General features: G+C 37.2%; 1 protein-coding gene and 1 pseudogene across 15 annotated transcripts in view; one reads left to right on the top strand and one right to left on the bottom strand.

Annotated features, from left to right (window-relative positions):
• The window catches only part of Esco1 (establishment of sister chromatid cohesion N-acetyltransferase 1), a 76,414-nt gene that overhangs the window by 9,985 nt on the left and 39,234 nt on the right, over positions 1-27,195 (bottom strand). For 13 of the 15 annotated variants that reach the window (XR_010041496.1, XM_063231872.1, XM_063231867.1 and 10 more), the window contains 4 exons: positions 23,943-24,057; positions 22,772-22,832; positions 17,047-17,149; positions 12,744-12,875 (listed from right to left, as the gene is read on the bottom strand). Coding sequence is in view for 12 of the 15 variants with exons in the window: in XM_063231872.1 (XP_063087942.1) it covers positions 12,744-12,875; positions 17,047-17,149; positions 22,772-22,832; positions 23,943-24,057 (411 nt within the window). In the remaining 3 variants the exon portion in view is untranslated. Of the gene's footprint in view, positions 1-396; positions 521-12,743; positions 12,876-17,046; positions 17,150-22,771; positions 22,833-23,942; positions 24,058-27,195 lie in introns of all 15 variants that reach the window. The other 2 variants (XR_010041498.1, XR_010041497.1) reach the window with 1 other exon arrangement.
• Positions 2,778-3,110, top strand: LOC100721909 (mitochondrial import inner membrane translocase subunit TIM14-like; annotated as a pseudogene).

The following is a 27,195-nucleotide window of genomic DNA, read 5'->3' as shown; positions in this document are numbered from 1 at the left end:
ACTTTGTTAGACATACAGTAGTTACAATGCAAGCTAATTTTTATCACTCATTTAGATATATCTAATACCACAAAAATGTATAATCTATCATTTCCCGTTTTAAATGAATTTTGAAAATCACACCAAAAGCAAGCCCCTTAAAGTCAGTGATTCCCAGAACCTAAAGAATATCTCCCAGATTCTTGACAGAAGAATTAAACTCTTAGATTTCTTTAGAACATGATTACCTCCACAAACAAACACTCATAGTTGCATATCTGGCATGCCAAAGACCTCCAGGAGGTTTTACATGAACTGATTTGCATGCAGTAGCCCAGTATGAAAGGAATAGTTTTTATTTTTATTGATCACAACTATCAAAGCCACAAGAAGGAGACTATAAAAAAATATAACTACCTTCTAAGAATCTAATAGGGAAGGAGAGGCTACGTTGTGTGTATCTGAAGTTAAACATACTCAAAAAAAGAGAGGTAATAAACTCTTCCTCAGATCCACACTCGTGGTGATTAATGAGCAGAACCTGCATGAAAAAACAAAACAAAACAAAAGCCACTTAAATCTAGTAAGATGGGACTGTACCAGAGGTTACAACTAGGAACTTTGAAGTTCAAAATAGGTACAAAAGGAATGAGCTTAACTAGCTATTTCATTTGTCTCACCCAACCCATTTTACATAAAAAGGCCTTGCCAAAAGCAATTCATACTTCTAATAGAAAAAAATAGATCCTTTTTTTCCAGTCTGCTTCTTCTAAGAAAACGAAAGCTCAATGAGATCAAGAAAAAGACAGCTAAAATTTTTATATGACACAAGTCCAAATGGAAGCTGGGTTTTCTTAATGATCTTGGGGGATAGAATCTTAGTTGGGAGTCAAAAATTCTAGCAACATGCTTGGTACATGTAACAATTTAGGTTAAAACATTTAAAAATCAAAGTATGTTTATAAAACAGAGTATCCAACAAATATGTAAAATTCAGGTAACTAAAATTAATTATGTTTGGTAAAATGTTTGCAAGATTTGAAATGGACAGAAACAAGAGTCATGAAGTCCTTTTTTCACATAATCTGAATCATACACAGATCTGAATGTAAGTATACCATTTTTAAAAGGCATAAAAGATATCACCTAATTTTTAAAAAATCTGTATTGGTGTTATTTTGGGGAAAAGCTGTTAAGCAAATCCATTTTCCACAGAATAAAAATGAAGGCTTTTCATTAAAAAAAAAATGAACACCCTATAAATTCAGTTAAAGAACTAGAAATTTAAGTAGCTTCAAGTTGTAAAGGAGTTACACATTGTGAACTAAGTTATGAAAAACAATTCAATAAACTATTTTCCTATTAATTGCCTTTGAAAGCAGTTTTAGTCTCGTATCACTGGATTAAATATCCAGTCATTAAACAAATTATTTTCCTACTTCTTCAGAGTTAAATTTTCTCTTAAAACACTGTGAGGCGTGCATGTTCACCTGAAAATTATCACAACTAGCTGAGCCGTAATCCATTTCTAGACACTGTTTCCTCAGCTGCCTCCTTGCTGCTTCACTGCTTGCTGCCCTCCTGCCTTCTCCCTGCCGTGAACGGCTTCTCCTCTACGATGCCCCTCTACCCCACCTCCACCTCCACACACTGAGGGCAACAGTAAAACTTTCTCCTTTTTACATATATATATAAAAATTGTTTTTCATATACTAATAAAAGGCCTTGAAATATAAGAACAGAAACTGTGAAAGGTCCACTTGCTACTACTTAGCTTTCTTTAACATTCAGGAAGACAAAAAATTTTAGTGAACAAATAGTAACGGCTCCAGCATCAAAGTTCAGGGTTACACACTAGTTTTTGGTAGCCTTGTGCAAATTCCTGGAATTCTGAGTCTGTTTCCAAATTGAAGATCTATGCAATGGCTGTCATCAGAGGAATGAAAGAGGACTGCGCACACAGAGTAGTCACTCTGAAGCCAACTTCCATTTTCCTTTCCTACCACTGTATGCAACTAAGATCAAGGATCTAGTCTCACAAAACACAGCCAATTGATAAAATGTTCCCAAAGTTAAATACAATAAATTTAAATCTCTGACAAAGCGTAAATGAAAGAACCAAGCTCACTAATGTCTAACACTCTACTTAGACTTTTGCATGCTTCAACTGATGTTAGTGCTTTTCTGCTCTCCACAATTCTCACATAACTCCCATGAGAGGATTTAGAAGAGCAGATATCTGTGTATGGCTTGAAACTGAGCAGAGTTGGAGGGCACAGAGAAGGATACATATCATTTAGAAGAATAACAAGACAGTCACATGTTTTTGCAAAGATATAAACATCAATGTCGTCCATTTACACTTCTCCCCATTAGTTCTAGTGTATTACACATCATTCTCGTAGCAAGCAGCTAAAGAGTCTTAATGCACTTTTGGCTGCTAAAAAGCAAAAAGCTTCGTATATTCACAAAAGTACTCCTTGTTTTTGTTTCTTTTGGGGTTTTTAGTTTTGGTACAGTACACTTTACCACTGAACTACAAGCCAGCCCCCTAGTTTGTATTTCTATTCATTTCTTCTTGCTGTAGTAGTTACTCTAAGAATGGAAATGATTTCTGGGTTTTTCCAATCAAAAACAAAAAAATGTAGCGCTTGTGGACTTGGGAGCATAATGACGCATAGTGGTGGTAGTTGGGTCCCTTTTTGGTAGAAGCAGGTAGTTGGTGGCCATGGCCTTTGGACTGAGATGAATTGCACTCCAAATTAAGGCAGGAGAGCTGGCCCCAAAACACAGCCAGTGCCATGGTAGTAGCTGGACCCACCGTTGCTGCTGCGGATTTTGCAGGCTGTTATGTTTTATAAGCCATGAAGTATATGTAGCCTCAAGTAAAACAAGGTTTTCAGTCTACCAAAATCTGCCTTCAGTAGGCTATTGTAGAGGTGGGTTAGAACTCAAAATGACAAAATGAGAAGCAGCAGTAATACTAGGAGTAAATCCTATCGCCAAAAAAAGAAAAATGAACAATGTTCATTGACAAATTCTACTCTTAAACCACCCAGACAAAGGAGGATCACCTTATACTGCAGACAACAATCAGTGAAACTGAAGATTTAGGTTAAGCTAAAAAATGAAGTAAGGGGCCAGAGATTTAACTCAGAGCGTCCTGGTTAAGTGTGAGGTGCTGAGTTTGATTCCTGGTACTAAGAAGAAAAAAAAAAAAGGTAAATATATGATGAATTTTCAGTTCATACTACCTTATGTATATGATAATAAAACATCTCTGAGTTTAAAAGAAATTTTTTTTCACAGCCAGGTATGGTAGCACTCGGCTGTAATCCTGTTGTCTGGGAGGCTAAAGCAGGGTGATCGTAAGTTTGAGTATAACCTGGACAACTTAGCGAAAGACCTTGTCTGAAAACAGAAAGTAAAAAGAACTGAAGATAAAGCTCTGTGTAAAGGCACTGGTTTGAACCCTCGCTATCCCCTCCCCTCAAAAAAAAGAAGAAAGAAGAGAAATCACAATGGAACACAAAATACACTAGTGTGGACAAGCTGATGTATACAACCATCATCACTTAAGATATGCACATTAACTGTGCATAAACTGTACCTCAAGTTCAAATGTTCCTACTAGTCACTTTCACAAAAGGTTAAATAATGATACATATTAGAAATGCCTGGAGAAGTAAAGGCACCACTCACTTTAAAAAAAATCAACAAATATTGCAAAGGAAAAAATTACACAACGAGGACCTTTACAATTTAAGAACTTAAGTAACATACCAAACAACGCAGTAATACACGAACTCACTTATAACAAAGAGCTAGAAAACTATGAGATATGTGAGAAGCTTTCAACCCTGATGAAAACCTTAATTTTAAAGGAATCAGTTCACTTTTAATAGTATAGTTCTATTCTTTAAGTCATTGGGGGGAAAAAAGGATAACCCTTTTTTTTGGGTGCTGGGTATCCAACTTTCAAATGTGGACTTGCAAGACAGGTGCTTATGCTGCTGAGCTAAATCCTCAGCCCCAAAAAAGGATAATCTTTACTAAAAGCCGGGCATGGTAATGCGCTCCCGTTATCCCAGCACTTGGGGGGCTGAGGCAGACGGATTGTGGCAAGTTCGAGACCAATCTGAGCTACAAAGTGAGCCTAAGGCTAGCCTGAACTGCATAGTGAGACCCTGTCTCAAAAAAGACAAAGACAAAAAAAAATCTACTAAAGTGAAAATGTTACTTGGGTTTAGAAATAAGTGGAAAGGCTGAAAGGTAACTGTCTATGACTTGGTAATTGTTGAAGGTGGGTAGGGGTTATTCAGGTCTGTCTGTGAAAAAGAAGAGGGGAGGCAAAGACAAAATATTAATCTTACATAAGAAACTCAAATCATCTATTGCCAAAAGCCCAAAGCTGCTCAAACACCATTTACTGAGAAGGAAAAAATAAAGCTAAATATGAGGAAAAGATGAGACTCCAACATGAGCACAAAGTATCTTTGAGATTAAACATCATCTATTTTAAAATCTTAAAGCTCAGGAGGGGGACAAGGGAAAGGAAAGGGAGAAAAGGAAAAGGAGAAAAGTTTTAAAAAATGAGAAAATAAAGAAAAAAGGAGGGGCTGGAGGTTTAGCTCAGCGGCATAAGTGCCTGCCTTGCAAGCAGGCAGTCATGAGTTCCATCCCCGGTACCGATAAAAAGGAAAAAGACAAAAAAAAAAAAAGGAAACAAAGTCTTTGTAAATAGGGAAGGGGGGATGGGTTCAAGGGAGGGTAAGAGAATGAGGGAAAAAAAGAATCAAACTATATCATGTACAGGTACAAATTCCCTAGGTGAATGTGCTCATTATGTATACATAAAATACATCAATAAAATCAGATTTAAAAAATCAGTGAGTGAAGCCGGGTGTGGTGGTGCATGCCTGTAATCCCACCACTTGGGAAGCTAAGGCAGGAGTATGGTCGTGAGTTTGAGACCAACTGGAGCTATAGAGAGCTCAAGGCCAGCAAGTGAATGAAAAAGTCCTAAAGCTTCAAAAAATATACTAAATAAATTAATTAAGATTAATTACTGCCAGGCATGGTGGTGCACTCCTATAATCCTAGCACTGAGATGGCTGAGGCAGGAGGAACACTGGGAGTTTCAAAGCCAGCCCAAACTGCACAGCAAGACTGTCTCAAAAAATTAAATCAATATAAAACATAAAATTAATTCCTCTAAATCTTAATCATAGCTGGGCATAGTGGCATACTCCCAGCACTCAGGAGGCTGAAGCAGGAAGAGCATGACAACGCCAGCCTGGGCTACATAGTGATTTCAAAACCAGCCTAGACTGCAAAGTGAGCCCCAGTCTCAAAACACAAAAACAAAACAAAAAAAATTAGATAAAAATAAACTTAGTCAAATGTTCTAACAATACCTCACACAGAAAGCATAAGCCTCTGCTCCCCCAAAAAAACCTCTTGAAATACATAATTTGTTGAATGGATTTTACATGTAAACATTTACTTATATATGCTTTAAACTCACAAAAATAAGGATGATGTGAATGATGGCATAGTGATTTAAATTATTTCCCCTTCAATTTATCTGCATTTATTTTCTCTGACAATAATAAAAGTGTAATAAAAATGTTAACATATGTAATTCTTTCAACCAGATGATTTGAACATGTTCATCATGACAGGGCTCTACTTCAAGAACTGTCCCGTGCCACCCAAAGGGAGTCTAGCTTGTTCTACTGTTGGTTCAAGCCAACAGGACAGACATGCAAGTATCAATGGTACAAGTTGGAGTTAAATGCATGTTTTGGGCATTTCTTAGAAAAACAATCTCATTAACATTATAATCTGGTCTAGTCAATTTGACCGTATTTCTTAAAATGCTGAAAACTCTTAAGTGCTACTATTTAAACTTCCAAAGTGACAAATACATGGAGAAATTCAGTTAATCCAAGAACTATGTGTTACATATAACACATGCAAACCCTGATCTAGGCACAGCAACGCCCAGTGGTGAGTAACATGCTAAATACTAAATACCATGAAGAGCTGGCCACAGTGGACACACACTGCAATCCCAGCTACCAGGAGGTGGCCTGTGAGATACAAGGTTTGAGGCTAGCCTGGGCAATTTAGGAAGACCCTGGCTCAAAAACTAATTATAAAAAGGGGTCAATATGTAGCTCATTAGCAGATCACCTGTCTAGACAGTATGAGGCTCTGGGTTTAGTATCAAAAAGAAAAGAAAACAAGAAAAGAGAAATCTAAATTTAAATACAAAATGCTACTTGTAAAGTATGTTGCCTTGGGCAAAATGCTTCATTTCTTCTCCAAACTCGGGTTTGTTCACCTATAAAAATGGATTAAAACAAAAAAAAATCTACAACAGAAAATTGCAGAGATACTAAGTGAGCAAACAGTGTAAAATACTGCACAGAACGTCTCATAGAAAAACAGGCCCTAGTACATAACAGCTCCCATTATCATGACAACAACTGAGTATATTTTCTTATGGCTTCTTCACTGACACCTTCACACCTTCACACTTTAGAAGGTCTTTCCTGGTCTGGCCTCTCAGCTGCCTCTTCCAGCTTCACCTCTTGCAAAGATTTTCCCGACACATGACACAATCACAAGCCGCAATGCACTATTTCTCTTTCCCAATCTGCCGAACCACTGGTTCCCCTGGGCCTCTACATCTTATGTCCTCCTAAACTCAAGGGGATCATCCCTACTTCTCCTTTCTAACTCTGCTCAGGTGTTTACATTTCCCAAACTCTTTACTCTATGTTCATGTTCTGAATATCCTAACATTTATTTCTTTCACCATTTTCTATACTTCTCTCTCCTTTACACTAATCAATGGATTTACATAGAAAAATGAACTATGTATTTTTAAAAACAGTAACTTATTCCAGAGTAGTATGTGTTTCTCAACAACTAACTTCCGTCCCTCAAACATACTGACACGTGTGGATATATGTATATGCATGTATATATGTTTATATGTGTACTTTTATGGCAGTTTTCACCATAGTCCTCCACATTATGGCTTTTAGTTTTTCTTTTTTTTTTGTCTTTTTCTATTTTATTGGTACCGGGGATCGAACTCACGACCGCCTGCTTGCAAGGCAGGTGCTTATGCCGCTGAGCTAAATCCCCAGCCCCTCACATTATGGCTTTTAAATGTATGTCTAGTATTTCTAAAATTTATAACCCCAGATCATGAAAAAAAAAAAAATGAACAGAAACAAGGGTCAGAGAGAAGACACAAATGTGGAATGACTAGTAGAAAAGAACTTTACCGCTATTATTAGTATTTAAATGGAAAGAGACAAATTATGTGAAAGATTTCTAGAAAGAAATTAAAATGCTAAAGAATGTACTTTCTGTGACAGAAAGGTTCTCACCTGTATTATATACAATTGTTTCTCTGATCCCCAGAAATTTCTAACACTGACACTTATAACAAAGGTATGTATAAACCCCAAAGACTTAAAATCAATGCATACTGCACTTGGCAAAACCCACAGACAGAACTGGAGATTGCCATAGGTACAAAGGACAAATTAATTCCTGGGCCCTTAACCTCTTACTCATTAAAAGAACAATATGTGCTTCCTTCTGAGGCAGTCTGGGACACAAAAGCACTTTTTGCTACAACCCATGACTTTTCATTTGGACCTACACATGGTTCATCATGTAACTAAAGCAGAATAAAGTTGAACTATTTTTCAGAGACTGAACCCAGGGCTTACAAACTAAGGTACAGTTCTATCCTTTTTAAATTTTTTAAAATTATGATACAGGGTCTCACTAAGTTAATCACCCAGGTTGGGCTCAAACTTGTGATCCTCCTGGTTGTACCTATCAAGAGTGCTGGGATTCATTTTTGTCTACTTTCATTATCCTGAAATTGTGGACATAGGTTATGTTACGGATTTAGGAAAAGTAGACAGGAAAATTGACTTTCCTAGCCTGTCTCATCTTCCTTCATGAAGGACAACAATAAAGTAACTTTCAACATTCACAGGGAAATCTGATTACAGCTTTTAAACAACCTGTGCCACACTGTTCTCAGTTCCCTCTTTCCCTTTCAGTCAGAGCAGGCTTAACCCCCACAGCCAATTCCTAAACCTATAATAGCTGGATTCCAAGAGTCAGGAAAAACAGAGCCTCATCTGAATAAACCAGTCACAAAGACAAGCCTTTCACAGGGACTTTCCACCCCCAAACCCAAGGGTTCATGCAAAGCTACAAAACCAAGGCTGAGGTACTGATCAACCAGACCCAAGCCACTGGAACTAACCCTCAAAGCCTGGCCTGGCTGTTGCAGGGGGAGCACAGGGTCCTCTTCACAGAGTGTGCCCACCCTTAACTACTACCCCAGCTGGACTCCTTTCCCTACCTGCTCGCCTACAATCCAATTAATGGTTTTTCTCTGCAAATTTAGGCTTTGGTTTTAATTCCCATTATCACTAACAGCAAAGACTTGCATTAGCTGGTACATGAAGAAGTTGGGAGAGATTTTTATTTGCAACTATTAAGATACAAGTTAAGTTACTCTTTCTGCCCTCCAGGATCCATGAACTCATTTAGTACATCTCACATTTCATACTGGGGCCACTTTTCTTCTACCATAGCACCCTCTATCCCAAAGCAGAACTTCTGTCTCATATCTGGAAGCACTACTCCCACCTCACATTTATACATAAAATGGTCTAACTATACCTAATATAAGGAAACAAAAAAATAAATAACAGAAATTTGAAATATATAAACTTGAGCGTTTCTTTTTCAAATTCCTATTTCTCAAATCTCAACACAGTATCATCAGAGCAAAATGAAACAAAACCAAAAGAACAACACAAACCAGTATTATTAGAGCATCTGGTTTGTTTAATCAGGGGAATGTAACAACTTGGTTTCTTCCCTTCAAACACACCTATCCCCCAGTCTCCTGTAGTTCCACCATTTCGGAAAGTTAGGCAGGAGGATCACAAGTGAACACTCATCCTGAGCTACTTAGCAACTTAGCAAGACCCCATCTCAAAAAAGTTTTTTAAAAGAGGCCGGAGACTGAGGATGTAGCTCAGTGAAGGCCCTGGTTCAATCTCCAGTACCACAAAAACAAACATTCAAACTCAAACTACCATAACCTGATTTGACTGCATATTTCCAGTTTATTGCACACAAAACCTAAAACAATCATTATTGCCCAAAAAGACATTATGCTTTCTCCTGCTTTAGCTATACTAAGTTAACTCAAATCCTGAGAACTTGTTTGTAGGTTCTAGCAGGGCAGTGCAACTACACACATACACTTGTGCAAGGGAACGGCCCTCCAAGTTCACAGCTTTGGGAAGAACACATACGAGGCGGTGAGGGAAGAAGGGGACACCACCCAGCCAGAGCAGTAGAATCAACCTGGCCGGATCGACCTCATATCCAAGAGTTAAATATTTTATTGTTAAATTTTCATTTCTTTCAGATTTTGTTCCTAAGCTTGAAGGCAAGGACACATTACTGCCCATATATTATTCGTTCCTTTTTTGTATCACGAATACAAGTTTCGGGCCCGATGCAATGGAGAACTGCTCCTACTTTCTATCTCAACTTAGGAAATGGTACCTTGTTCATGATAGAAACTGAGTGATTTCAAGGTCTAAATGAATGTCCAGGCTCTACCAGAAGCATGAAGAAGTGAGCATTTGTTGGGTTGGGGATACAGCTCAGTTGAAAGCACTTACTTGCCTAATGCACAAAACCCTGGTTCCAGCATCAAAAACCCAAACAAAAACATTCCTTCCTCAACAGTTTAAGTCAGATAGAAATAATTTCCCATTCTCAGCTATTTAGGAGGCTGAGGCAGAAGACTGCTAAACCCAGGAGTTGGAGGCTGCAAAGACAACATAGTGACACCTAATCTCTTTATCACTCATCTCTCCAACAGTGTCAATGAGCCTGATAGAGTAAAATGAAGGCATACACAAAGGGAGTCTCTCCCAACTTGCCTCTATCCCAAACCAATGAGGATATAAGACACAAGGAAAAGAAAACACAGATACTTTAGCCAACCAGGAACAAGCTCAACAGGCATCAATTTCTACTGTGACAATGTAAACATTAGTCTAACCTCGTAAAAGTAAGACATCACTTGTTTCTAATTGGCATGGTTATTACTTGTCCAGGGAAATGTTTGTCTTTAAGAACAGGTACTCGTTTTCTAAAGAATGTTCAATTAAAATTTAAACAGTAATACTCAGAGCCAGGGATATAGCTCAGCGGCGTAAGCACCTGCCTGTCAAGCGTGAAGTTGTGAGTTTGATTCCTGGTACCAAAAAAAACCACTTATTTAAAGAGTAATACTGGGGATTTACCTCAGCGGCCTAAGCGCCTGCATTGAAAGCAGGCAGTTGTGAGTTTGATCCCTGGTACCGATAAAAATTTAAAAAATAAAAAAAGAGTATTACTCATTGTTTCTAACTTATTCTATTTAAACAGACTCAAGTAGAACAGAACTTTACTTCACATTTTTGAACACTGTCCAATTAACATGAATTAAAGTCGGTACACCCGATGCTTTCTACATTCTTCTCACCCAAGAAGCAAATCTAACAGGTAAAATAGGCAGTGAAAACACTGTTTTGTCAAGCGCTTACGAGTGCTTAAACATCTATCCAAGGCACAACTCAACAAACACCATGAACCATGCAGAGCTCTGATCACGGTGGATCCCAGTTTTTAATCTATCTGCGTACTATATATGAATGCCACAAGGCTTCCGCATAGTCTTTTGTGCAGACAAATACATTTGTCTTGGTCCTTTTGTGAAGGACAACCAACTGCTGAACTCAATTCCTTCTTCTGAGCTTACTTCAAAAAGCAGTAGGATAAACCCACAGTTCCACCCCATCACAGTGGGTACAAGAAGGGGTCGGCTGGGACAGGAGTCAATCTTCCTCCCCTAAGCTACCGCAGTACTTTGTAGTTTTGCTGAAGAGGCAAAATATTTTTAGAAGGAGATTACTACAACTCTGTCGTTTAAGTCAACTTCCTTTGGTACCTTCGAACAGCAGAACACTTATTTCCTCACTGAATGGCTTTTTCTCCCTCAGAAATTAAGAATTTTCCTGAAGTGCCCAACATGGTGGCGCATACCTGTAATCCCAGCACTTGGGAGGCTGAGACAGGAGGATCACAAGTTTGAGGCCAGCCTGGATCACATAGTGAGTTCAAGGCCAGCCTATAATTGCATAGTGTGATCTTGTCTCAAAAAAAAAAAAAAACACAGATTTTTCCTAAGATGAAGAACTAAGGTTTTAAAACATAACCTGCTTCTAACTCTAGGAAACTGAATGCATTAAAGCATTAAAGAATGTAAATTGAAAGCCAGGCATGATGGTACATGCCTATAACACCATACTTGGTAAGCTGAGGCATAATTGCCACATGAGTTCAAGGCCAGTTTAGTCTGACACACACAGGAAATTCAGCGCCACCTAAAATATAAAGCATGCCCCTATCTCAAAAGAAAAAACATAAACTGAATAGAAATAACTTCAACCACATTCATGCAGTAAAACGAACTGAAATATTTTTGTCCCATAACTATTCTATGTTTAGCTACCTGATAGAACCATTTTTCTTTGTTAAGAAACAAGGACACTAACATAGCCAAATTAAAAAGATAACAGATTTCAACTGATAAATCATTACCTAACAAAAGCTATTCTGTACCCATACATATTTTCTTTAGTAAAGTGGTAGAAAGGAACCTACGTGGTGAAGACAGACGAAATAAAAGAATATAAGAGATGACCACAACACAGAACCAAAAAAGATGACCTCTACCTGTTCTGGGCAGAAGTAACTAGAAGAATGAAACAATGAACAGAAACCCCTCAATCAAAGCTAAATGAATTTAACTGAGCAAATAATGATCTTTAATTAATCCCACATCTGGTGCCTATATACAGGCCTACATGAAATGAATTGGTGATCTCAGTTCAGATATCCTGGAGGTCTTATTAATGTGAGTGTACAGTACTGAAGGTAACATGTATAGAACAAAAATAGATTCCATTTCAGATATGGATAAACAGCAATTACATTCAATTACTATTTTCACAAGATATCTGAAATGGTTCAAAACTGCTAAAAATGTTGCCCACTTCCAGAAAAAGAGTAATATTACCAAATATGCCTCAAAAGCATTCATACTTAAAATATATTTTAAGTTAAAATATATTTTATACTAAAACATTTTTACTTTGTGGGATTTTTTAAAGTATACTCCATATTTTTTTAAGTGTTAGAAAAACCCTTATGATATCAAAGGTAAGGTAAAGGAAACCCAAAAATACCTACTGATTATAATATACATCACTATCATTCCCCAAATACAAAACTGCATCAAGCTACATGAGTATTACATAAGACAATTAACAGTAAACAATTATTAAAATCAAAGAAAACTTTTACGGAATATTCAAAATAAATAGCATTGCTTCTTAGAAAAAGTACAAAAACTATTTTAGAAAAATAATTTAAAGATTCCACAACATGAACCAGTCAGAATAAATTGCCTGGATTTTATATTTAGCTTTGTTTAATAATAAGCCAGTATATACATTACATGTGCTTTATGTATACTGTCTCCTAAAAACAGAAGTTTTCCAATGATTTACATTTGGGAATTTATCTCACTAAGTTCCTGAACTAATCACCTGACTTACACATTAGAATTCACAAATTCCACTTACCACGTATTTTACAGCACTTATAAACTGGTTGTGAAAAAGCAGGTGTTGAGTTTCATCTTCTGGATTTGAAGCTGTGTAAAGCATTCCACAAACATTACAGGACACTGCTCCAAATCTTTTTTGTCCAGCATCCTATTTATAAAAAACAAAGAAAAGGGCTTTTTTTCCTTTCCAAAAAAAAACTACTCCAGAACATCAGCCTCAAAGGCTACCATAGGAACATGTATCGCCCAGTACTCTGAAGACTGAGGCAGAAGAGGCAGAAGGTAGAGAGTGCAGGCTGAACAAATAACTTAGCGACCTAGGAAGACTCTACCTCAAAATAACAAAACAGTAGGGGGGACATATATGTTCAGTTCAGGGGCTCTGGGTTCAATCCCCAATTCAAAAAAATTTTTCCCTTCTATAGCACAAGTTTGAGAAATTTAACTCTTCAATACAACAAACACAGTCCAAAAGCTACAAACAGTAGATACTTTATAAATGAGAATACAGATTTCATAGTTGTAATGATTACACTGCTAAGAATGTACAAGAGTGCTTGCTACAGCAGCACTTACACTAAAATAGTCTAGAAAGTATTTTATAGACTATTTTGCTAGTATTTTAATCTGTTCTTTTTTATATTTTCAGAGTTCAGAGGATTAAATCCAGGGTCTTCACACTATTACCTCCTCCATCTAAGGTCTAAGTCACTAAATCACTCAGGGTAGGCTCACACTTGGGAATCTCCTGCCTCAGTCTCCCAGAGAGTGCTAGGATTACAGGTATGTGCCCCCATGCTCAGCTTTTTTTTTTTGAGATGGGGGTCTCACTATGCAGCTCAGGCTGGCCTTGAGCTCACTTTGTAGCCCAGGCTGATTCGAACTGGCAACCACAGTGCTGGGATTACAGGCGTGAGCCACCACACCCAGCAGCTTTTGTTTTTTGAGACAGTGTCTCATCAATTTGGCTTCCTGTGAGCCAAAGGCAGCTGTGCAGGGTGCCACAAGGAGAAACAAGAAGCCAGTCCCTTCCCGTGAGCCAGCAGCAGCCATACAGGCTGCCAGGAGGAGAAATAAGAAACCACCCCATTCCTGTGAGCCAGTGGCAGGCACGCAAGGTGCAGGGGGGAGAAACAAGAAGCTAGTCCTTTCCTGTGAGCCAGTGGCAGCCATGAGGGCTGGGTGACAAGATCCGAGCCCTGTCCCCCAACCCCATCATGGTAAGCAACTGGTGGATCCAGAGCAACATAGACCAAGAAGATAGCTACTTTTAAGTTAAAGGAAAACACACACACACACACACACACACACACAGCTTAATGCTTAGTGTTTATAAGGGTCTGACTGGCTGTGTAGGCATAAAGCTGGTAGTCTGAGAATCTATTAAGAAGATAATATGCAACAGAGCAACTACAGGGGAATCTCCTTCTGAAGGTGGTAGCCTTTGTTAATTCCTTGTTATCTTGTTTTGAAGTCCTGTATCACTTTCACTGTTTTGTTTTGCTTGGCTTTATTCAGTTTTATTTTGTTTGGTTTTATTCTCCTTAAAATAAAATAATAATGATAAATAGGCCTGGTTGGTTTCAAACTACCTGAGTAGCTAGGATTACAGGCTAATCAGGCAGTTCTAAGGGGCAAAAACAAAAAAATGATAGAGTAAAACATACACTAAGTATCATTCATTTTTAAGTGCACAATTTGGTAACCTTAAATAAATTCAGACGGGGTTGGGGATTTAGCTCAGCGGCATAAGCACCTGCCTTGCAAGCAGGCAGTCGTGAGTTCGATCCCTGGTACCGATAAAAATGAAAAAGACAAAAAATAAATAAATAAATAAATTCAAACTATACAACTCATCTCTAGCTTTTCATTTTGCAACACTGAAATTGTACCAAACAACCAACCAACTGTACTTACCAAACAACCTCTCACTGCTCTTCCCTATTCCTGAGTAACTACTATTCTACTTTCTTTCCCTAAATCTGAATATTCTAGGCACTTCATGTAAGTGAAACCACACAGTATTTTCTTTTTATGACAGACTTATAAATTAGTAACAGGATTCCTTTCCGTTTCAATGCTAAATAACACTCTTTTGGACACAGCTCATATTTTGTTTCTATGGTCACTCCCCACAGACACTTTGCTTGCTTCCAACTTTAAGTGAATAAATGGATACAGATGTGTCTTTCAGAAGGTAGTTTCCATAAAATGGAGGATACATTTCTGTCTCATTTTTCTTCTGATCATTTGGAAATAATATCAGTACTTACCTCACACTTTCCCTATTAGGCTTAACACACAGTACATTAAAAAACTAATGGGGCTGGGGATTTAGCTCAGTGGCACAGCATCTGCCTGGCAAGCATGAGGTCCTCAGTTTGATTCCCAGTAACCCCCCCAAAAAAAAGACTGACACTGACATCACTAACACCATCTTGAATTCTTCACCAGCACTATCCAACTGAAATAGGATCCACAGGTCATTTTATGTTCTCTAGTACTAATGTTAAAGAATGCAAAAAGAGAAACAGTTGAAATACATTTTAATGCCATTTTAACAAAACAAACCCAAAACCAAGATATATCACATTTATTATAATAATCTTTGAAATGCAGTAGTTAACTGTTACACTTACAACGTTATCTCAGCTCTCTTGAGGCACATTTCAGGTATTCAACAGCCACATATGACTTCCATTTTTGACATGAAGCTCTTGATTTATTTAATCCAAATTCTCTACCAAAATGACTTGGCAACAGAAACACACTAAACATGACAAAACAAGTTTTCCTTTCTCTATGCCTTCTGAAAAATTTCTAGGCAAATTCTGACAAAGCTAATCTGATAATAAAGTTACAATCTACTGCCCAGCCTCAAAACAAATCCTTTGATTACACTGACGGGAGTCATATGAAATGTCCCTGTTACTCTGCTGACCTCTTTTTCTATGCTGCCTTCAGTCATTTTTACTAGAGTTTTAATCAACACAGTTCTTTTTCACCTTGCTGTCGAACTATAGACTATTGACTCTATTTCAAATTAATTACTAAATTATATTCTTGCAAAATATAATTTTAAAATTACAATGTGTACATTTAAAAACACCATGCACTGTGTGCTGTTTTACTGTTTTACTGAAGAAGAGCAGACATCAAATTTACTTCTATGTGACTATCCATTTACCTTTGGCTTTTTACATAATAATGTTATAACAAACTGGTGAAATAATCACCTCAGGATAAACAGTAAGAATTACAGGCCATAGATACAGAAAGAAAGAGAACTTGAGTAACTTTTCACAAAATAAACAATGTTCTATTCATTTTTTTATAAGGAAGGAAAGGTTTATTTAGCTCATTGTTCTATAATGAAATTCAATTCTCTGAGAATAATTGAAATAAGTAACTTTTCTGGGAAAATCATTAACCTTACTGAAATTCTACTTCAGAAAAAATAATCTGTAATTACACTTGTTCTTTTGCTATCAATTTTAATTCTGAGTTTCCACAGCTCAAGTTGGTGAAGGAGAGAGAAGTGGTGAGAAAAGCTAAGCAGATAGAGGGAAATAAGATCACGCTAGCTCAGCAACAAAGAGGCCAAGGTGTCAGACACCTGCCCTTGGCACTAAGCCCCTCACTCAAAAAAGAGCATGTTGAGTTAGCGTGGAGCTTCAGGACTCTGGGTGGAACCACACAAATGGCATCTGTGATTTTAACACAAGGGCACTGAGAACACCACACACCTCAACCAAGGTGGTCATTTCACTCTTTGGGGGCCACCACTAGTTCACAAATTCATTATTCCAGGGGGAGCTGAGAAGCTGAAAGCAATGAATGAGAAAAGGAAGTGCAAAGCAGACTGCGGAGAAGGGGAACTGCTTGTGCAGGGGGTGGGCAGGAGAGTCCCACTCAGGGCACATGAGTGGAACTCAATGGAGGGACAGTGAGGAGACAGCAGACTGCCTCAGATAACACAGGGAGGAGAAAAGGCAGCAGCTAAAAGAGAAAATCAGCCTGAATTTTTTAGTTTCTCAGTCCACTCCTCAAAAAAAGTAATAATAATCCAAGGACATACCTAAAAAAAGTAACATGTGAAATAAAGCATAAAAATTTGCTACAAAGCTGCAAATATGAGAGCTTATTTATTACAGAATGAACTATGTATTTTAGGGAAATATTGTAATACCAGAAATATTTTCCATAATGAAAATGTACAACAAAAATAATCTTTGAAAAAAATTAATAAATTTATTCTTTAACACCTTGCACAAATAGAATGCTAGAACATTTCTAAAAGATCAAAATTCTATACTTACTATCACCAATTGTTTTTCATCAGCTTTCTCTGCTTCTTTTAGTTTCAAATCCTTCGGAATTGTTATCTCCAAATGGGAACTACATTTAAGCCAAGGATTTTCCCTTTTAAAAAAAGTAAGATAAATGTTATTGATTCAGATCACTTTAAATTATTGAAGAGAATTTTTTTTCTATTACAACTAAGGCATATTTCAACTTCAAGAGTAATAAAACTTTTTTAAAAATCAAAGCCTTTACTTAATGTAGTCCCTTGACCTTGGACCTCCCATACTGTGAGCTGAAAAAATCTACAATCCCAGCACTCTGGGCAACTTAGCAAAACCATGTCTCAAAATACAGGGCTGGGGAATAAAGCTCAGTATGAAATTCCTGGGTTCTACTCCCAGTACCACTCCCCTGCCAAAAAAAAAAAAATCAAAAGAAAGAACTGAGGGTCTAGCGCCGTGACAGCAAAGACTCACACCCTGGCGGCCCTCACAAGGCTCCCAGGGGAACAGCAGCCAAGACATAGAAGCAGTTTAAGTGCCCATTAATGGAGGACTGGATAAATGAACATGAGAAATGACTGGAAAATACAGTGAATATTTAAATTTTTTAAATCTGTCATACCATTTATCTCCTCAACACACTCACCCCTCACTTGGAACACACATCCCATCATTTCTACCACATTCTGAAGCAGTTCTGGAGTCCTATCTTGTGAAGGTCTCTAGTTACACTAGTGTGGCTGCCTAAAGGTTCCAGAATTGATTCAAAATCTGTTTCTTTAATGTTCATGTTGACTTTGGAGAAGAGTCAGAAGTCACACAGTGCCAGAGCTGGTAAAAGTGAATGAGGGCACCCCCTAATGTTTTTACGAGCCTGCCTTTCATTTCCATGTCATTTGGCAGCATATTCTCCATATTTATAATCATATCTCATAACAGCTCAGAAAGTCCTAAGGACAATGATACAAGTGTGTCCAAAGCAAGGATAGTATTTTGAGGTTGATTAGTGGCAATGTTCTTTACTGTAATAACTTTTAAATACCTACCATATATTTTGATCATACTTAGAGTATATAATATCATACAGTCATAAAAAAGAATGAAATTCTCTCATTTGCAGCAACATGATCATTAAGTGAAATAAGTCAGGCACAGAAATATAAATAAACTATCATCCTATTTATATGCAAAAGCCAAAAACAAAAACTGCACTAATGGAGAAAATAAAATAGTGGTTACTACAGGATAGGAAGGAGCAAAAGGAAGAAGAATAAAAACAGCATGCTTAACAGGTATAGAGGAGTCATCAGGTATGGTGGCACATGCCTATAATTGCAGCACTCAGAAGACTGAGGCAGGAGGACCATCATGAGTTCAAGGCCAACCTGGGCTCTTTAAGAGTTCAAGGCCAGCCTGAACTAGACAGCAAACTTTGCCTTTAAGAAAAAAAAAAAAGGGTACAGGGGCGCAGCTGTATAGGAGGAGTAAGTTCTAATACTTTACAGGACACAGGATAACTATGTGACCAACTCTGTATTTGAAAATAATCAATATAGGTTTTGATATTTAAAACACACAGAAAGAAATGATAAACATTTGCGGTGATGGACGTATCAAACTACCCCAATTCAATCAGTATACACTGTTTACAGGTACTGGAAGATCACACTATACTCCATAAATATGTACAATTATGTGTCAATCAGAATTTTAGGGGGCTGGGGATTTAGCTCAGTGGCATAAGCACCTGCCTTGCAAACAGGCGGCCGTGGGTTCAATCCCCGGTACCGATAAAAAATGAAAAAGACAAAAAAAAAAAAAAAAGAATTTTAGAAAAAAAAATACATATTAATCTTCAACGAACCAAAACCTGCTGTACCTTCTAAAGTCCAAATGTGTTTTAAGTTTTACACTTTAACCGTCTGAGTTACCTGGTTTATCCTAAGTTTGCTGGAAATCCAAAACACAAAACAAGGGTGGGGGATACCACTTACTGGCAGAACACTTGCCTAGCATGCATCAACCCCTGGGCTTAACACCTAGCATCACACAGGCACACACAAACGCAAAAGCAGTCAGATTTTCACATTTATGATACTAACAAGAAAAATAGGCCTTTTCATTTATAATACTGTCTTGTACATTAATAAGAACCACTACTTCTTGAGATCCCAGTTGTTCTTTGTAGTATTATCTCATATGATCCGAGTTTTGTTTCTGACTCTATGCCTCTACGTATGTGTTCAAGATTTCTACCTATTCTCTCTCCAGCAGATTTAGTACTTCTGTTTTAATATTTAGATCTCTGATCCACTCTGACTTTAGTTTAGTGCATGGTGACAGACGGGGGTCAGCATGTGGAAAGACAGTTTTTCTTGCACCACTTACTAAAAATGCTATCTTTCCTCCTGTGAGTATGTGTGGCTCCTCGGTCAAAGTGTGGCTGAGTGTGTTTAAAGTTGCATCTGCATCTTGCATTCTGTTCCACCAATCCTCAAGTCTTTCTTTTTTCCATTACCAGGATGATCTTATCATAGTAGCTCTGTAGTATAATTTCAGTCAGGGATTGTGATGCCTCCTGCCTTACCTATGTTGTCCAGCACAGCTTTTGCTGTTCTAGGTCTCTTCTAGTTCCAAGTGAATTTTAGGAATGTTTTCTCAGTTCTGTGGGCTATGTAGTGGTATTTTGACTGGGGCTGCATTAAATTCATATCAGTTTTGGAAGCATGACTGTGTTCACTATGTTGGTGCTTCCTATCTACGAACAAGGAATACTGTTCCATTTTCTGGTATCTTTTTTAGAGTACTGTAATTTTCAATGTACAGATCTTTTACTCCCCTTGATAAGACTGATTCCTAAGTACTACATTTTTTAAAAATTTCCCTAATTTCTCTCTCAGTGAGTCTATTGTTTGCGTAAGGAAATGCTGATTTTTGCTACTGTTTACTTTGTAGCCATGTACACTATTCAATTTATTAAAGCTACAAGCCTTTTGATGAAGTTTTTGGGATCTTCTATGTAGAGTATCACGTCACCCAAAAATAATAATTTAACTTCTTTCTTTTCTATCCTCATGCCTTTAATTTCTTTTTTTTCTTTTTCATTCCTTTAATTTCCTTGTCTAATTGCTCCAGCTAATGTTTCCAGAACTGTATTGCATAGGAGTGGTGATAGGGGACACTCTTGCCTTATTGCTGAATTCAGAATGAAAACTTTCAGTATTTAACCATTTAGTATAATGTTGATTACTGGTTTGTCATAGATCAGTTTTGATCAGACGGAGAAAAAGACCATACATTCCAGTTTGCTATAGGGTTTTTATCATGAATGAGTGCTGGACTTTGCCAAATGCTCTTTTTTTTAATCTCCTCAGATGATCATGTGATTATGTCTTTGATTCTAGTAACATGATATACTACATTTTAAAAACCTTTTGAAGAGCAAATGAAACAAAAGAATGAAAAGACAACGCATAGAATAGGAAAAAGGTTAGCCAGTTGTCCTTCAGAGCAAGGACTTATATGACATATAAAAGGACATATATAAAGAACTGAAAATAAATCAGACTCCCCCTAACATTCCGACCCAAAAATGGGCATCAGAGATGAATATGCATTTCTCAGATGAAATACAAACAATAAATATATGAAAAAATATTGGACAACTCAGCAGATGCGAATTAAAACACTACGATTCCATCTCATCCCAAAAGAATGGCTATCATGAAGAAATCAACCAATAACAAATGGGGGAAAACAAATCCTTCTCCACTATGGGTGGCAGTGTAGACTCTTGCAACCACTGTAGAAATCAGTAGAGATGTTCATCAAAAAACCAGGATCTGCAGTCCCATTTGACACAACAATTACATGGGTGTCCTCAAAAGAATTAAAAACACTGTACCATAGCACAATTTGCAATAGCTAAATCTTGGACACAATCCAAATATCGATCAACTGAGGAATGGATAAAAAAGATGTGGTCTTTCTTTACAACAGAGTACTATTTAGTCACAAAGGATAAATATAAGACATTTATGGATAAAGGGATGCAACTTAAGACCATATTCATAAGTGAAATCAATCAGACTCAAATGTATAAACATCATCCCTGGCCTAAGAACCTGAAAGATTAAATAAACATCAAAATGTAGAACAGATACTGTGAAATGGGAAGAAACTGTTCAAAAGAAAAGAGGAAAAGGAACTAGGGTGGAAGAAAGGGGGAAAGAAGCTGGGCATGGTGGCATACTCTTATAATTTCAGCACTTGGGAGGCTGAAGCAGGAGAATCACTGCAAATTCGAGACCAGCCTGGGCTTATAAAGTGAGCCCAGCGCCAGACTTAACTGCACAGTAAGACCCTATCTCAAAAAGACAAAAAAAAAAAGAGGGCAGAAGTTAGTTATAGTAATAGTTTCTTAGCTCATTTAAAAGAACAGTTTGTGCAAGTATTGTTTGGAAAAATTTTTATGCCCGTATCTTGTACTCTGAGTAACTACTTTGAAGGTAACAATATGAAATGCATTAACTATTGTTATTCTTCTAGTATTTTGTTATGAAATTTTGTTTAATTTTCCATAAATTGGAAAAAGAAAAATAAATCAGTACTTCTAGGAGTTTGCAAAAAGGATATTCAAATACAGGTGATGGGAATTCAAACTACAACTATTTTAAATGGAAATCAGGCAATCCTGGTGATACAGTCACATGAGCAGGCAAATACAAACATGTTTATTATAGAACATTATTTTTTAATATAAATGAACTAAAAATAGCCAAAATGTCCACATGGTACATTTTTGTACCATATGGTACAAAAATAAATCATAGAAAATTTGCAGAATGAAACCAAATGCAGGATTTAAATGGATGAGATAGGAAAACAGAAAAGATGCCCATAATACATTAACTTTAAAAATCTATTAGAAGTATGCATAGGGAAGCTGAGCTTGATGATGCACATCTGTAACCTCAGCACTCAGGAGGCTGAGGCCAGAGAACTGAGAATCCAAGGCCAGTTTGAATTACATAGTGAGACTTGACTAAAAAACATAAACAACATGTACAATGTACCAAAGTTATACACTTGGAATAGCATGCATAAACACCATGGTTCCATTCCCAGCACTGGAAAAAAACTTTTAGTTTAAAAAGTATAGGCACAGAAAATGTCATAGGGGCTGGGGATTTAGCTCAGTGGCATAAGTGCCTGCCTTGCAAGCGCACAATCGTGAGTTCAATCCCCGGTACCCCGCCCCCAAAAGAAAAAAAGAAAATATGTAATAAAAAGAGAACTTGAGCCAGGAATGGTGGTACATGCCTATAATCCCAGCATTAGGGAGACTGAGGGAGGAGGGTCACTGCAAGTTCAAAATCAACCTGAACTACATTGTAAAACCCTGTCAGAAAGAAAAAAAAAGAACAAAGAAGCTGGGCGTGATGGCTCATGCCTGTAATCCCAACATTTGGGAGGCTGAGGCAGGAGAATCACCACAAGCTCAAAGTCAGCCTGGGCTACATAGTGAATTCAAGGCCAGTCCCGACTATATGACAAGACCCTGTCTCAAAAATCTTTAAAAAAATAAAGGAAAGAAGGAAGGAGGGAAGGAGGGAATTTGTGAATAAACTGATGGTTAATTGCATAATAGTTTAGGGGAAAAAAAAAATCACCTAAACTTTTAAGGATAAAGTGTTTAAATTATCAAATTTACAGCTAAGTCAAATTAATATCTTACCTATTATCACTATCCTCAGATGTTTGGTTACTGAGTATACTCTGCTGTTTGGGAGCTGAACCTGTAATTTAATCAAGCAAAGTTATTTATTAAGCTTTTTAATAGCCCTCCATCCAAATGTCAAAATAATTATACATAAAACATTTAATGCATTGAAGCTTTTTCTTCATTTTTAATAAAAACACCTGATAAAATTAGAACATCCACCTTGAAATTACCCTGAAGAGACAGAGTTTATCTCACAGCTGCAAAAAGATCTAGTGGTAGATTTAATAGTTTCACCAACAATTCTAGCTTTAAACCAGAAGACAAATTGTTTCAATGCCTGCATAATTATATAAACTAAGCAAAGGAAATGAAAACATTTCCAAGTTAAAAAAATTAAGGTGTCCAGACATAATCGTATAATTAAATGCAGTAGTCTACTTTATTTTCAATGACTTCATGCATTTCTCATTAACACTAATCACTTTTCCCCCGCTAAGAGACAAAGTTACAATGACAGGTAACAGTAGCTGTTACCCGACCCATACCCTGCTCCAAGTACACCTTTTCTCTGGGAGCAGGGAGAAGAAACAGGAACCAAGACATTTCTCTCTTCTCTCCTCAGAATCTTCATCTCCTATAAGTGAGCATCCCTGCCTCACAACTCAAGTAATACACTCTAAAAATTTTTTTCACAAGGTTTCAAAAATAAGTGGGGAAACCGCATCATTTACTGAAATCCTTACAGACTCAATGATGAGAAAAATGAGTTACCCAAAGTAAAAGATAAAAATCTGAACTGGAAAAGCACAAACAGTAATAAGTTGCCACCACCACCAATGCAAGCAATTCCTTGAGAAACACTCCTCCAGAGAGAGCCTGGTATCCCAGCCAGGGAGGCTGAGGGAGGCTGAGATAGGAGGCCCACAATTAAGACCGAGTTGGGGATCTTAATGGAACATAAAATTCTAAGAAAGGGCTGGGGGAGTCAGTGTTACTGTACAAAGGTAGTGCAATGGTGTTTAGATCAGTCAACAGACATAGTCCACCTGAACTGACCATAACCATGGTAACCCAAATGTGAAAAATAGCAATGGTGAAGAAGAATGATAGGTCTATCTGATATAAGTTTTCTTAATAGCAACAAAATGTCACAAAATATCAACTAGTATCTTCAAAGTATTACCTGAAAATTTACTTTCTCCTGTAACAATTTTTGTTTGATGGAGCAGAGTTGAAACAGCAGTGGTGTTTTCTACTGGACTGTTCGCCAGTTTGGATTCCAAACATAAGCTGAAATTCTAAACAAATGTAATTTGAGATTTTTATATCGATCACTGAGGCTTATTCCAACATATTTTCAGTGATTTTAGAAAACCAAAGAAGTAATACTTTATACTCATAGACGTGCCTTAAAATTTTCTTTATTGTCTTGCACAAGCTACTCTCCCTCTCAGTAACTTCATGCTAAATTTATTGATCCTACAGATAAATTCCAATTACTGGCTCTATATCTTTGCTGAATTTCAAGCCTAGACTCTAATATGGTACAGTCACATTTAACAACTGAGTATCTGATATATATGATATGAAATGGGTTAGAAGCATAAATCACAAGCCAGATTTCAAAATCTTTACATAGAATGTGTAATATTTTTTTAAAGTTATGTTAAAATGATAGTATTAACTGGTCATATACAGAAATGAGACTACAGTAAATCCCGAACCATGAACTAGTTCCATTCCAAGAATCTAAGCTGATTCATTTTTAAGCTGACACAATGAGTCTTACACAGAATACCTGTGAATCTTACAGAGTTCACCTTGTGAGAGTTTGCAGCTCAAATGTTTCCAAGTTGGGGACTTACTGTGGTTTGTTTGGTTGGTTGGTTTTTGGTACCAGGGATCGAACTCAAAACCTTGTGCTTGCCAAGCAGGCACTTTTGCCACTGAACTAAACCCCTGACCCCTTACTGTATTCTTATATGACAAAGTAAAATTAATTTTACTAATTTTACCTATTTCTTTTTGATTCATTAATGCAACAGGTGATTTTAAATATCCACATGGCTCAGATATTTCTACAAAGATATTGCTGACCTAGAATACTTTTCCATCTGAAAAAATTCAACTCATTACTCAAAAAATTAACTTCTTCCATCTAGGTATGGTGGCGCACTCCTGTAATTCCAGCACTCTGGGAGGCTAAGACAAAAACATCACAAGTTCTAGCTCAGCCTGGGCAACTCGGTGACTTAGGAAGACCCTCTTTCAAAAAGGGGCGGGAGATGAAGATATAGCTCAGGATCCTAAGTTTATTGTTTGGTACAGGGCAAGAGAGTGGGTCTGGTATATAGCTCCGTTCACAGGCACAGGTTTCAATCTCCAATACTTGCAGAGGGAAAAGCCCTCTTCCATAATGCATTATCCAATTTTCCCCAATTCCTATTTACCTATTTTCACGTCCTTATCACTTGCACATTTGGAATCAGTTATTTGTTTGACTCATCCATAACTTTTTTTATTTTGGTGGAGAGGGGTCTGACTATGTAAGTTAGGCTAGCATCAAACTCAGGGAGACACTCCTGGCTCTGGCTCCTGAGTGGTGATATGCACCACAATATCATCAATACCCCTTAAGAGTATGAAAATTATCTTTTATTTCCAAGAGTCTCTAACTTAGAACCTTCCCAAAGCACTCAATTAGTAACATAAAATATACTCCAAATTCCATCAACACTAGCTATATTATTTCATGGAAATGGAAATGAGAAAACCAGGAACAATTTAGTGTGTCTGTGCTGTGACTATTACAACGAATGTGTAATGTTACTTTTAAACACTGTATTTTTAAAAAGACAAATGATCATTAAAAATTAAAGTAGAAAATAAGGGTCAGGGATACAGCTCAGCAGCACAAGTGCCTACCTGGCAAGCACAAGGTCCCAAGGTCGATTCCAAGTACCAAAAAAAAAAAAAGGTAATTTATAAAAGCAAAGCAAAAAAAATTTAAAAACAAGTATCAGGCAAGGTAGCACACATCTGTAACCCCAGCATTAGGGAGACCGAGGCAGGAGAATCCCCAAGAGTTTGACTAAGGGCAGCCTGGGTTACATAATGAGGTCAAGGCCAACCTGGACTACACATTGAAATCCTATCTCAGAAAAGGAAAAAAAAAAAAAAATAAGACGTGTTAATAATGGATTTAATCTCCATTAGCAGGAAATAAGTTATTGATTTAAAAAGCCTATAATAAAATAATCAAGTTTCAAAGTTCATAATGTCTGAATAATTAAAATTCAGCCCAAGAATTCAGGAAGTCATGTTACATGCTTAGTCTTATAAACCAGCACTTCTCAGTACTGCTAATACAGACATACAATCAATGAGAAAAAAAATGATGGCCACAAAAAACGTTTCCAAGGGGCTGGGGATTTAGCTCAGCGGCATAAGTGCCTGCCTTTCAAGCAGGCAGTCTTGAGTTCGATCCCCGGTACCGATAAAAAGGAAAAAGACAAAAAAAAAAAAAAAAAAAACATTTCCAGTGTTGTAAGGGTATGGGGTTTTTATTCATTTGCATTCTCCAATCCCCAAGTATAAATCTGACTGAACTCAGAAGCCAGCCCATTTCACTTTAAATTGTTGCTTCATTGTATGTCACTAAACCTCACTTTTCTTACCTATAATACGTGGATAATAACAGAACTCAAAATGTAGACTGAAATTGACAATCATATGATGATCTACTTGGCCTATAAAAGAGGCAGTTTTCATTAAAAAAAAACCTTCTGATGATTAAACCACACTACCCCTCCCTAATGTTTGAATGAAATCTGTTAGCAACTACTGCAATGTAAGTTCCTTAAAGGCAAGAAATAATAAATATCCTCTCCTGCAGCAGCATCGTGGACATGACAGGCAATCAAGTGTGTCCTCAACTGATACGATAACCATACTTTCTGGTCAACTTGTAACAGTGAGCACATTGTTGATACTGGTAGAAAAAATGAAAATAAACTTAAAAGCCCTTCACGCCAACCTCAGGAGCACATTTAATTTTGGAGACGGCAACAGAACAAACAAGAAAAGCACAGTCTTACACTGTACCTTTACTATATACTTCATTTTTTAAAGACCTTAAGTAACTCACAAAATTTTCATTTTTGCCAAATCTGAGTGGTACACAAAAAAGGTTGAGCTCTCCTCCATCCTGAACAGATATTTAAGAACTTCAAGACATAGGATTTTTTGTTTTTTTAAGTGTGACACCAGGAGTGAAACCCAGAGCCAAGTGCAGCCTAGATCACCATTCTACCACTGAGTTAAAAGCCAACCCTAAACGTGGTTTTTAACACAGCAACATATTTCTAAGAGTTTCATATAGCAAAAAACTGTATCAACCCAAAGCACTGTTCAATAAAAGCAATGATATAAAAGGT

Source organism: Cavia porcellus, unplaced genomic scaffold (genome assembly GCF_034190915.1).
Source record: "Cavia porcellus strain 051 isolate PalLab524CR breed Dunkin Hartley unplaced genomic scaffold, mCavPor4.1 scaffold_20, whole genome shotgun sequence".
Lineage (NCBI taxonomy): Eukaryota > Metazoa > Chordata > Mammalia > Rodentia > Caviidae > Cavia > Cavia porcellus.
The sequence above is the reverse complement of the archived record's forward strand: the minus strand, read 5'-3'. Positions and strand labels throughout refer to the sequence as shown.